Source organism: Bactrocera dorsalis, chromosome 3 (assembly GCF_023373825.1).
Source record: "Bactrocera dorsalis isolate Fly_Bdor chromosome 3, ASM2337382v1, whole genome shotgun sequence".
In the NCBI taxonomy this organism is placed as follows: domain Eukaryota; kingdom Metazoa; phylum Arthropoda; class Insecta; order Diptera; family Tephritidae; genus Bactrocera; species Bactrocera dorsalis.
Genome location: NC_064305.1, coordinates 42876746 through 42889950, shown reverse-complemented (window position 1 = coordinate 42889950; position 13205 = coordinate 42876746). Strand labels below are relative to the sequence as shown.

The window sequence follows — 13205 nt, the reverse complement described above, 5'->3', positions numbered from 1 at the left end:
GGTGGAGATTACAACGCAAAACACACGTACTGGGGCTCACGTCTTATTAATCTGAAAGGACGACAGCTGTATCAAACTGTTATAAATAGGCACAATAGCCTTGAAATAATATCTCCTGGTAAGCCGACATATTGGCCTAGTGATCGGAAGAAAATACCAGATTTAATTGATTTTGCTGTAGTCAAAAATATAGATAAATCGCATATAACAGCAGATACATGTACTGATCTATCTTTTGATCACTCTCCGGTACTAATAAAATTATGTGAACAACCCATATTCGTTAATCCAAAAGTGGGTCTAACTTCTTATAAAACAATTGGCTAAAATATAAAAAATACGTCAGTAGCCACATTATTATTGAGTACAAAATAAATACAGGAAGAAATATTGACGAAAGTATAAGAGAAGTCAATGATATAATAACCAGCGCAGCTGTCTTAGCAACACCAAACAAAAGCTATAAGCCGCTTGGTTTCAGAAAAATCTCTAATAGAGAAATAGAAATGCTTGTAAATGTAAAAAGGCGTGCAAGACGTGAATGGCAGATAAATCGTTCCCCTTCCACTCAGCTTCAATTAAAATCTGCTGTACGTAAATTAAAAAACGCGCTTAAACGTGAGGAAGAATTAAACACCGAAATGTATATAAAGAAGCTGTGTTCGAATTCAAACAAGCAAAATTCCCTTTGGAAAGCCCAAAAGTCCATGAAGCCACCAACTGACTCCAACATGTCTATACGAGACTTGGGAGGAAATTGGGCTCGAAGTGACGAGGAAAAGGCTAATTGCTTTGCAAATCACCTAGAAAAGGTATTTCAACCCAATTTGCCAAAGAACAACTTTAAGCTGTCAATCTTACCCAACACAGCTAAAGACTCGCTCGAGCCTCTTATGACTTCTCCTTCTGAAATCTTTGGTATCATCAAAGAACTTAATCCAAAAAAGTCGCCGGGACATGATAAAATTTCCCCAAAAATGCTAATTGAGTTACCAATTATTGCTGTAGAGGTGCTCTCTTTGCTCTTCAATGCAATTCTATCTTGATAGATAAACCTGGGAAAGACTTAACACAGCTGTCTTCATACAGACCAATCAGTCTTCTACCCTGTCTTTCAAAAGTATTTGAAAAAGTATTACTATCAAAGATGTCTTCTTTCCTCCACGAAAATAACACAATACCAATGCATCAATACGGATTTCGTGCCAAACATGGCACAATACAGCAAGTAAATAGAATTACTAACGAGATAAGGAAAGCATTTGAGCACAGGGAGTACTGTTCAGCAATATTTCTAGATTTAGCTCAGGCGTTTGAAAAGGTGTGACACGAAGGTCTTTTATATAAGATTAAAAAAATTCTACCTTTAGAATTGTATAGAACCTTGGAGTCTTATTTAAAAAATAGAAAATTTATGGTAAAAGTGGGAGATTTCATATCTGATGAACGTCAGATAAGGGCTGGTGTACCCCAGGGCAGTGTTTTAGGCCCAACACTATACATCATATATACAGCAGATCTTCCAACAGCTAACAATGTATTAACTTCAACTTTTGCGGACGATACAGCAATAGTGAGCCGTAACAAATGCCACATTTTAGCATCAAGTATATTAACGGAGCATTTAAGTTCTGTCGAAGAATGGCTAGCGAACTGGCGTATAAATGTGAATGAACAGAAGTGTAAGCACATTACATTTTCGCTAAGACCAAAGATGTGTCCGGCAGTAAAAATAAACAATATCTTAGTACCCCAAGCGAACGAAGTAACATATCTTGGTATTCACCTAGATAGAAGGCTCACGTGGAGAACACACGTATCTAGTAGAATAACATGTATGAAGATTAGAGCTGCAAATTTAAATTGGCTTTTAAATAAAAACTCCAAACTTAGCCTAGACAACAAAGTGCTCTTATATAATGCGGTCATAAAGCCGATTTGGATGTATGGCATTCAACTGTGGGGTACGACCGGTGCAACTAATATTGATCTAATACAAAGGTTCCAATCAAAAATGCTTAGAACAATCACGTGTTCACCATGGTACTTGCGTAACGAAAATATCCATAAAGACCTTGGTATTCCTATGGTAAAAAAAGAAGTAGAAGACAGCAGAATTAAATATATATCTAAACTCCGAGATCACCCAAACCCTTTGACTAATGCTTTGGTACATTCCTGCCACCAAACAAGACTTAAAAGAAGAGATATGCCTGCGTATTAAAGAGCGACGTAACACCAAAACAGCTCAATCACTTGCTTGAGTCTGTCTAGTTTTTAAATAGATTTAAGATTTTATTACTTATTGTTAGGCTTTAAGAAAAAGCAGATACAATAAATAAAATAATTTAAAAAAAAAAAAAGTGTGCTATGCCCAATCCATAAAAAAGGAGGCCCCACAATCTGCGCCAACTACCGTGCGATTAGCCTCCTCAACATCGCATATAAGGTTCTATTGAGCGTATTGTGTGAAAGATTAAAGCCCATCGTAACAAACTGATTGGACCTTATCAGAGTGGCTTTAGACCTGGCAAGTCAACAACCGACCAGATATTCACCATGCGCCAAATCTTGGAAAAGACCCGTTAAAGGAGAATCGACACACACCACCTCTTCGTCGATTTTAAAGCTGCTTTCGACAGCACGAAAAGGAGCTGCCTTTATGCCGCGATGTCTGAATTTGGTATTCCCGCAAAACTAATACGGCTGTGTAAACTGACGTTGAGCAACACCAAAAGCTCCGTCAGGGTCGGGAAGGATCTCTCCGAGCCGTTCGATACCAAACGAGGTTTCAGACAAGGCGACTCCCTATCGTGCGATTTCTTTAATCTGCTGCTGGAGAAAATTATTCGGGCTGCAGAACTTAATCGAGCAGGTACAATAGTCCTTTTTTTTTGCAGTTAAAGTACATTGGTTATTATAGGTAAGAAAAAAAAAGTACATACTATCAAAATAAAGTATAATTTATTTTTCTTTATTATTTAATTTAAAAACATATTTTTTATTGCTTTTTGCAATTTGTATCAAATTAGCATCTTTACTGAACAATTGCACAGCATCTTTACATTCTATATTTAAATTAAAATAAATAAGTAATTCATTTTTTATCAAATTCAGAGACGCTTTGTTTCTTTCGTCTCATGCTATTCATCACAGATAAAACTCTTTCTGTGAATGCTGACGTGGCGGGAATAGACAATAAAAATGAAATTACCTTATACAAGTTTAAAAAATTATCATCACTCATATTAAATACCTGCTGCCATTTTTGTGCAGTTGATAGCTCTGCAAAACCCTTAGAAGTACATAATTGATTATAAACTTGGTTTAATAAAGCGATTTCTCCATAAAGATCATCCATATCCACATTAAGTTTTTGAAGATTTAAAATTTCAATAATGTTTACAATATTGTCAAATTCTATATTACTCTTTCTTGTTTTCTTTGTGTTAATTGATTTCTAAGATTAACCATAATCCCATAAATATCTAAAATTGTTATGCAATTGCTTTCAAGACATATCACAGCTTTATTAAATAAATTTAATAAGTGACTACAAAAATGCAAATAAATTTCAATCATATCATTCTCAGTATCATCGATTCAGCACTAAACCATCAATCTATAAATTTCGTTTAACAAATTCATCGACTAAACTTTTCAAAATCTCAAAGAAATCAAATCATGCGAAATAAAGTATTTTTGTGAACTTTATTGTTCTCATAAAGTATAGAGTACAATTACCTGAAATAACGTAAAATACTTTATAATAAAGTACGGGTGGCAAGCCTAGGTACAATCTTTTATAAAAGTGTACAGCTGCTGGCGTACGCCGATGATATTGATATTATTGGCCTCAACACCCGCGCCGTTAGTTCTCCAGACTGAATAAGGAAGCAAAGCAAATGGGTCTGGCAGTGAACGAGGGCAAGACGAAATATCTCCTGTCATCAAACAAACAGTCGTCGCACTCGCGACTTGGCTCCCACGTCACTGTTGACAGTCATAACTTTGAAGTTGTAGATAATTTCGTCTATTTAGGAACCAGCATTAACACCACCAACAATGTCAGCCTGGAAATCCAACGCAGGATTACTCTTGCCAACAGGTGCTACTTCGGACTGAGTAGGCAATTGAAAAGTAAAGTCCTCTCTCGACGAACAAAAGCCAAACTCCATAAGTCGCTCATAATTCCCGTCCTGCTATATGGTGCAGAGGCTTGGACGATGACAACAACCGATGAGTCGACGTTGCGAGTTTTCGAGAGAAAAGTCCTGCGAAAGATTTATGGTCCTTTGCGGGTTGGCCACGGCGAATATCGCATTCGATGGAACGATGAGCTGTACGAGATATACGACGACATTGACATAGTTCAGCGAATTAAAAGACAGCGGCTACGCTGGCTAGGTCTTGTTGTCCGGATGGACGAAAGCACTCCAGCTCTGAAAGTATTCGACGCAGTACCCGCCAAGGGAAGCAGAGGAAGACGAAGACCTCCACTCCGATTCAAGGACCAAGTGGAGAAGGACCTCGCTTAGCTTGGAATATTCAATTGGCGCCACGAAGCGAAAAGAAGAAACGACTGGCGCGCGGTTGTTAACTCGGCTATAATCGCGTAAGCGGTTTCAACGCCAATTAAGAAGAAGATTGTAAAGTTTTTTTTATTTTTTTAAAAATAAAAAAAAAAACAGTTTCTCTTATTGATTAACTAAACAACATCAATAATTACGTGTATATAGCTTATAGAAAGTTTAATTTCAACATCTAAAGACGTGTTAAGTGAATTTATCTTTTCGGGAAATACGATGTTTTTTGATAAAAACAAAGAAAATATTTTAAGACCTTTCCCGGAAAATTGGTGCACGTTTTTGGAAAAGCCGCTCTCCTGAACATTTACCATTAAATGTAGTAAAGAATTCATGCAATGCAATTTGAAGTTTGTTCGCCATCGCTTACGCATGTTATATAGTTTTTCTTTATTGCATTTTGGTCATCAACATTATTCTTTTAACCCTTAAATGCACGATAATGTATATATACATCCTTTTCTTCCTTACATAATTTCTAAACGGTAACTCAAACACAGTACTTTTTACTTTTATTAGGTGCTAAAAATATCTGTGTTTGTTTTTGAACGCAAACTTTCATGATATGACATTTCACTTTTTAATTTTAATAATTTGACAGCTTGGCGCGCCACTTACAAGTACACACTTGGTATTTAAAAAGGAAAAACCGTGCATTTAAGGGTTAATAAATTTTTGTTATCATTTCTTTGTTATCGATTTCAATATTTTTTTATATGTAGACCGATTATTATCAGCTGACAAGTAACAATCGTTAAACATACATGTCCAATGCTTGGAATCACAGTATATCATTGTATAACTTAGGTTTATACAATGTTCGGAATAGAATAGTTTATATTTATTTAATAAATTTGCCTTTGAATAATACATATATGTACATACTTATATACGTATGTACAAGCAAGTATCTAGAGTAATACAAATTGACTGTCGATGCTACAAACGTCCAATTTTTTTATTCCAAAAACAATGGAGTCTTATGAATTAAATGATAAGGATTATGGAAGTTCACCAAGTTATGGTGAATTGCCAATGGAGGTAGGAAATAAATTTATTTAACAACATTATTTCTTGTAACAGTGTTCACGTGATATTCTATTATGGTATTGCATATAGTATGTATATAAAACTTTAAACATATACATTTGTGTTTGTTCGAAAGAGTTTAAGCAAAACATATCTATTGCAGATTATTCAACACATATATCGTTTCTTAAGCTTCCCAGATATACAGGTAGCCGGAAAAACTTGTCAGCGATGGCGTGAAGCTTCATTTAAGATTGAATTTTCTAAAAAAAATATAGTTAGATTTTCAAAAGTTTGCCTATCTGACAGAAGCTCCCCTGCTCAAGACTTCCTTATGAGCAACAGACCTTTTCGCAATTACCACTTTGAAGAAGTTACTTTTGGCCCGATAAAAAACATAATGAGTCACATTGGAAATACTGCAGAGGAAATAATATTTGATAATGTTGATATGGGTGACAAACAGTTGTATGCTATAATGAGCCTTTTACCAAAAATTCGTGCAATAACTATAACTCGTTGTTCGCCGCTTTTCATGTCTGGTTCTTTTTTAGACAACATTGATGATCGCTTGTCTGTCTGCATAAATTTTTGCAGAATACAAGATCTTTCCTTGAAAGATAATCAATACTTATCAGATGCCATTTTATTACGCATTACAGAAATGATGCACAGTATTCATGCATTGGATTTATCTGGATGTCATATTGCATATCACAATGCTATTCAACGACGGTTTTATCCCAACGATGTAGACGTCACACCAAGTGAATCTATATTGACGTTTAAGTTCATTATGAGTATAATATCAATGCATCACCAAAATTTACGTAGCTTAAATCTTAGTAATACATTAATAGGTCCTGCATCACTAATTGCTTTAAGTGATCTTAGTTTCAAAGGGTTCATATTACAAAATGTGGGGCTTGCTAATTGTAGGCAAGTAAACAACATATCACTTCAGTCATTTTTAAAAAAACAGAATAAGCTATTGACACTGGACTTGTCCGGCACCATCTGCGTTAATGATAGTTGCATAGATGTAATTGTAAAAAATCTTCCATTACTGCAAGAACTTAATATTTCCGGCTGCATTAATATTACAAACAATGGTTCATCATTGTTGGGTGAGCTTAAATACCTAAAATGTTTAAACGTGTCGCGCTGCGATGGTATACAATCAGAAGGCCTTACCCATGGTGTCGCAGCGAAACCAAATGCAACACTTTTATATCTGCAAATGGCTCATTTGCAGGTATGCGAAGAAGCTATAATGGCACTAGCGAAAAATCTTCCAGAACTTCGTGTTTTGAATTTATCGCATTGTGTGAATGGTGTTACCGATGAATCAGTTCAATGTATTATTCAAAACTTGCGTTGGTTAAGAGACTTGTCTTTGGAAAATTGTTTTCGGGTAAGTTATAAATTGACACAGTCCTATGCGAATTCCAACGATATTAAAAAATAAGGATTTATTTTCAAGATTACAGATGTAGCATTGACAGGCATAAATATTTCGCAAGAAGTTCTTGCGCCGAACCCACAGAATTCAATTGATAAACTACATCAACTCTCACTTTCTTCTTTAGCTGAGGGAAATATTTCAAACAATAGCAATCATTCAATAAAGATCTCGTTAAGGAGTAAAGCCGAAGCAGAGATAGTTCGAGATGCTATAAGAAAAAAAGCCATGGTTGCAACTTATGAAATGAACTTGATTAGAGAATGTGATATGGAGGGCTACAGTATTAAACAGCTCCAAGGACTAAAGTCTTTATATTTAGGCGGTTGCAATAAAATATCAGATGTTTCTTTAAAATATGGACTAAAATTTGTGGAATTACAAAACTTATCGCTTTCAAATTGTCAACAAATTTCGCTCACAGGTATTGAGCAAATGGTACATACTTGTCCTTCAATAGAGACACTAGATCTGTCTGATTGCGAAAGTATTAATGACAAAGCTATACAATCGATTACAGTTAATCTTACTAGACTTCGAGCGTTGCATATCAATGGATGCAGCCAGCTAACTGATCACACTTTAGACGCTATTTTAGTAAACTGCAAAAATCTTCAGGTAAATAAGGCCACTTTATTCAATATTATATTTTTAAAGTATTAAATATTTAAATTTTTATTATTTTTAAAAATGTTCGTTTATTTTTATGAATATGAAATTTTTATTTAAATGTTTTATAGCCAGCATAGTTGCCAAGATTTTGCTTACTTTTTTTCTTGCTTAAAATATCCTTATATATTGAATATGCTTGCTTGCAACTCTAAGTTATAAATTCTAAATATATATTTAATCTAATATAAATCTCTTAAAACTAGACAACTCAAGGTCGTAGTTGAGCCTTTTTGGTACTGTTTTTATATTAAGGATATCTTATGTTTTAGCGGGGTTGATTACCTTATTGTAGTTAAAGGCATTCGACGTTCTCCACATTGAATGACGGAACTTCCATCATATTTATGGACACTTATAGCAGCTCGCCTGAGTCGTCTTCACATACCCACTGCTGAAACTTGGGAAGCCTGCTAATTTCCTTTCCCCAGTAGTGAAAACTACGAAGACTTTGGTACTCCCAACCTCCAGACACCATCGGAGTCTACCCGAACACCAGCACGGCTATCAAGATAGCATTGGACTTGTCGAAAGCCTGTGACTCAGTGAATCACAAAACGCAACTTGAAGACACTGAACAACTAGCGGTTCATCCAGGACTAAAGAGCTAATAACCTGTCGAGAGAATTAAAAAGGGGTTTCGGTAGGGTGAAGCCCTCTCCTCGCTACTGATTTCCCACAGGCACGGTTCGCCATTCACAGTGGAACTAATGGCGTAGTTCGAGTTGCGACGTGAAACAAGAGTGACTCTAGCGCAACCTCTTTCTGGGTATTGTAGTTGGACGTGGCGTTAGGTGCTTAAGTTCATATTCCTTCTCCCCAAATGAACACCAAGATTAGTTAGATCATGTACTTTTGGTACTAAGATACTATTCAATTAAATCCGCCACGTAAAAAACACACCTAATGAAAAAGAACCCACCCTTAGGAGGATGGTTCACTTTCAGACGGATATTCTTTGCCTACCCAGAGAATACTTGGTCAAAGAGCGGAAGTCGTGAGCTGGTTGAGCCATACGTAAAAGAATGCCTGAATTTGGTATAACAAGAAAACTAATACGGCTGTGTAAACTGATGTTGAGCAATACCAAAAGCTCCGCCAGGATCGGGAAGGACCTCTCCGAGCCGTTCGATACCAAACGAGGTTTCAGACAAGACGACACACTTTCGTGCGACTACCTCAGTCTCGAAATCCAACGCAGAATAACTCTTGCCAACAGCAGCTACTTCGGACTGACTGACACATGACGCCCTTATGAGACATGTATTACGTCAAACTAGGGTTGTGCCATTCTCAAAAGTAGATGTCAACACATTCTCACCTGGTGGAATGTCTGCTGTATATAAGAAATATAGAGTTGGAGTTAGCCATGTGTTAGGCTCGGTAGTACATCATCCCTTATCAGACATTAATCTGATGTAAAAAATCTACTAATAAGTTTCCTATTTTTTAAATAAGACTGTTTTATGCAAGTCAAAAAGAGATATTGTTTTCATTTTATAACCTTCATGCCGTGGAGGAAAGGAGGCAGCTTTAATAGTTACTTTGCAAATATTTGGAAATGCGGGTTAGGAGGCTTATTTATTTGTCTGTAGGAAGACGTTAAGTCTTCCCGGAATTTATCTATCATGATAACTGCATGACTTGCATGCAACTTTTTCCATGAATTTGGATAATACTCGAAACTAATAATTTCATTAAAGAATGAGTTTTTTTAGTTAATTTTCTTATATTTGAATACGATTTAATAACTTGTATATAGTTCTTTCTGACATTTATAATCCTATCAATTATTTTTTTTTTTAATTCTAATAATCCAATTAAAATATATTGCAACCTTTTGGCATTCTACTACTTATCATGCTATTATATTATGCAAGAATTGTTTTAATAAGAACTGCAATTTTATAAATTTTTATATGTTTGTAGACACTCTCAATACATCGCTGTCGACGCATATATACTGATATTGAAGACAGACTTTCAGAAATGTCTACTTTACGTGATTTAAAAATAGATAATTCACCAAATATAGACAATGCTTGCTTACTTCGATTGAAAAAACGTCTTGATTACTGATACTTCGCAGCCATTTCTTTTGTTTTATTTTTGTATTATTTTCAATGGAATAATAATGTTTAAAATGCGAAGCACGATGTTATAGCTACTATGTGTTTATACTTGTCAGTAAGTCTGTTAGAATAGTTGTAAATAGCAGTTTTATGTACAAGACTGTTTTTAAATAAAGTATTTATATGTATGAATTGAAGTATTGTTAAATTAGTACGTTTGAAATAAAATATTTAAAACTTTTTAAATAATGATACATTAAGTGCCGTTTTTTCAATGTCTGGTTAGCACCCGTTGGCAACATGAGGTCAGGTCTTAAGCTGTCTCCATCCATTGCATGTATTACACCTGACCGAGGCGTAGTTTAGACGGAGCCTTTTAGCGCGAACGCAGCAGAAAAATTCCTCCGGGCTCGGGTTAGACTCAATGCCAGTACGAGTCAAGAGGATACGGAGTAACCGACAAAATTAAAATAAGACTTACCGGTCAAAACAGAGTTAGATCACCATTATCTCGATCAAGACGCCTCCCGCTTTTGTTTCTGTGGACAACCGTACCTTCGTTAACTTTAAATTGGCTTCACAGAATTTACTGAAAACACCTTCCCTGCTCTACCCATTCTTGCGGACGTAACCCTTGGCGAACATCGATTCCGCAAAGTGATCGCAGCAGCTACCGCTCGCTTCATTCCGGCTGGAAAAATTGCGGAACTCCGCCCTAACTTCCCAGCCGAAACAGCTGTATTTTCTAACGAGCACGACACCTTACGCCAAGCCGACCCCGGTGATCCCCGAATAAGGGATCTCAATTTGGAGATTCGGGGATTGGTAAACCAACATAAGTGGACGAATTGGATAAAGCACGTGAAGTCCTGCAACCTCTCCACCGGTGTGAGTAAGCATTGGTCTGCGGTCAAGGCTTTATCTAATCCGAAGGGACATGATGACCGAGTTGAAGTTCAATTCAATGGCCATGCCTCTTCGGACCAAAGAGTGGTGCGCGAGCTATTTTAGCCGGCACTGCACCCTTCGGTCGACATGTGTTACCCTACGGCTGCGCAAAATGCTAAAAGACTACGCACCATTTACTTACAATAAGTGCACGAGCTATTTCAGCCGGCACTGCACCCTTCGGTATACAAAATCAAACGTGTTACCCGACGGCTGCGAAAATTGCCAACCATTTACTTTCACTGATGAGGGCGTTCAGAATGTCATCAATAAGGCAAATTCATCTAAATCCATTGGCACTGATGGAATCAACACGCTTATGCTAAAGCATCTAGTCTCGACAGAAATAAGTTACCTCACCAAGGTCCTACACCCATTCTTCAAATACCTGATATGTGGAAAGTCTGACGAGTGGTCCCACTACTGGAAACTGGGAAACCCGCAAAGGGGAATCCTATCGATCGATATGTTTCCACTCCCCAGGACTGAAGATACTTAAGATCTTGCAACTGCCGACCTTCACTCACCACCTGAGCCTAGCAATCCACCAACATGGCTTGCGAAAAGTGCAAAGTATCACCACAGCACTTAGCGTCATAGACGCTCAGATAGTTCGTAATAAGAAAACATCCCGTGAGAGAGCGATCATAGTAGCATTGGACTCAAAAGCCTTTGACAAAGTCAGTCACTCAACGCTACTAAACGACAATGAAAAAACTACCTGAGCGGTTGTCTATCATCCGTACCGTTTCGAGGAATAAACTCAAAACAAGAAGAATTAAACGAAGGGTTTCGCAGGGTGATGTCCTCTCCCCGCTACTGATTAATTTCTATATGTATCTTAAAACTTCCACACCCTCCAAAGGGACTTTACATAACCTCGTACGCTGATGATTGCACGATATTGACGTCTGCTCCACTAAATCCACAGCGACCTTAATAAGAGGGCTGCTATATATATTTCTGGCCTAATAATGAAAATAGGCATATTTATCAACGAAAAAGTTTTTTTTTTTTTGTTGGATTTGGCTCGTCTTGGAAGACCCACACGGTCGATTGCTGTTTTGTTTCGGGCTCATACGCATAGATCCATGATTCGTCACCTGTGACGATCTTATAAACGTCTTTTGAAGCACCGCGATCGTATTTTTTCAGCATTTCTTTACACCAATCCACACGAGCCTTTTTTTGAGCGATTGTCAAATTGTGCGGGATCCAACGAGAACAAACCTTTTTTACGGCCAGGTGTTCATGCAATATCGAATGTATGCTGGTGGGAGAAATGCATAGGCATGCCTCTATCTGAAGGTATGTTACATGACGGTCTTGCATTATCAGTTCACGTACGGCATCGATGTTTTCTGGCACAACGGCTGTTTTTGGACAACCTTCACGGAATTCGTCTTTGAGCGACCGTCGGCCACGATTGAATTCGTTGTACCAGTTTTTCACAGTGCTATAGGATGGTGCTTCATAGCCATATAAAGATTTTAGTTCATCGATGCACTCTTGTCGTGATAATCCACGTCGAAAGTTGTGAAAAATGATCGCACGAAAATGTTCACGAGTTAATTCCATTTTTTGGCCGAGATGAATTTTTTAATTCCCTGTAAATAAAACAATTCACGATTAAATGACAAAACGTTCTGAGTGATGTTATGCTAAAAAATGTCAAACTTTCCAATGGAAATGTCAGATTGCACCTGGCAACACTTAGTGTTGCTTAGTCCAGAAATATATATAGCAGCCTACGTATTGCAGTCAATAATCCTAAGATTTTAGATGTCACACTATATTACCGCGCTAACTGTCAAAGTACAGAGCTGCAACAAAATCGTCAAGACGTTGTTGGCAACTTACAAGGCAATCGTCCGGCCGGTCCTCAACTACGCCACACCAACATGGTCGCCTGGATGCAGTAGAGCGCAGACTATGAAGCTTCAGACTTGTCAGAATACTACTCTCCAGACTACGACAGAATGCCTCTTGATGTCTCCAGGCAGTTGCTGATGGGATGCTTTCGCAGAAATCACCCCTGAAGTCACCTGCTGGAGCGGAACCACCTCCTAGGAACATCAAGAGGTCATTCCTCAATTACGTCATCGACATTAGACAGTACGACGACCAAATTTCGGACGCAGAAAACTTCTGGGAAGCATTGACCATCAACATCTGCACCGACTCCGGTGAATGGCGTACTCGGAGTCGAACCTCCACCTAAATCGCAAACGAAGAGCTCGAGTGGCCGCGAGAAACGAGTGACCCTTGCACAGTTTCTTTCTGGATACAGTAGCAGATTAAACTGCTACTTATACAAAATAGACCTCGACATATCCAATATATGTCTTGCATGCAATGAGTCTCCGCATGACACTGGCCATCTCTTTGCGTGCCCTACCTACCCCACTTATCTAACACACCTCTCCCTTTGGTCCGACC

At 37.6% G+C, this 13205-nt stretch overlaps 1 protein-coding gene across 1 annotated transcript; it reads left to right on the top strand.

Annotated features, from left to right (window-relative positions):
- The first annotated feature begins 5320 nt into the window (after positions 1-5320).
- Positions 5321-10078, top strand: LOC105222642 (dynein regulatory complex subunit 6). The gene is made up of 4 exons (XM_011200039.4): positions 5321-5627; positions 5779-7029; positions 7099-7695; positions 9676-10078. Exons 1-4 carry the CDS (start codon positions 5523-5525, stop codon positions 9823-9825), a joined length of 2103 nt encoding a protein of 700 aa, XP_011198341.2. The 5' UTR covers positions 5321-5522; the 3' UTR covers positions 9826-10078.
- Positions 10079-13205: the final 3127 nt, after the last annotated feature.

Coding starts and splice junctions, on each gene's coding strand:
- LOC105222642 (XM_011200039.4), top strand. CDS start 5,523: ATGCTACAAACGTCCAATTTTTTTATTCCAAAAACAATGGAGTCTTAT. Junction 7,030..7,098: donor CTTTGGAAAATTGTTTTCGG/GTAAGTTATAAA, acceptor TTTATTTTCAAG/ATTACAGATGTAGCATTGAC. Junction 7,696..9,675: donor TAAACTGCAAAAATCTTCAG/GTAAATAAGGCC, acceptor ATATGTTTGTAG/ACACTCTCAATACATCGCTG.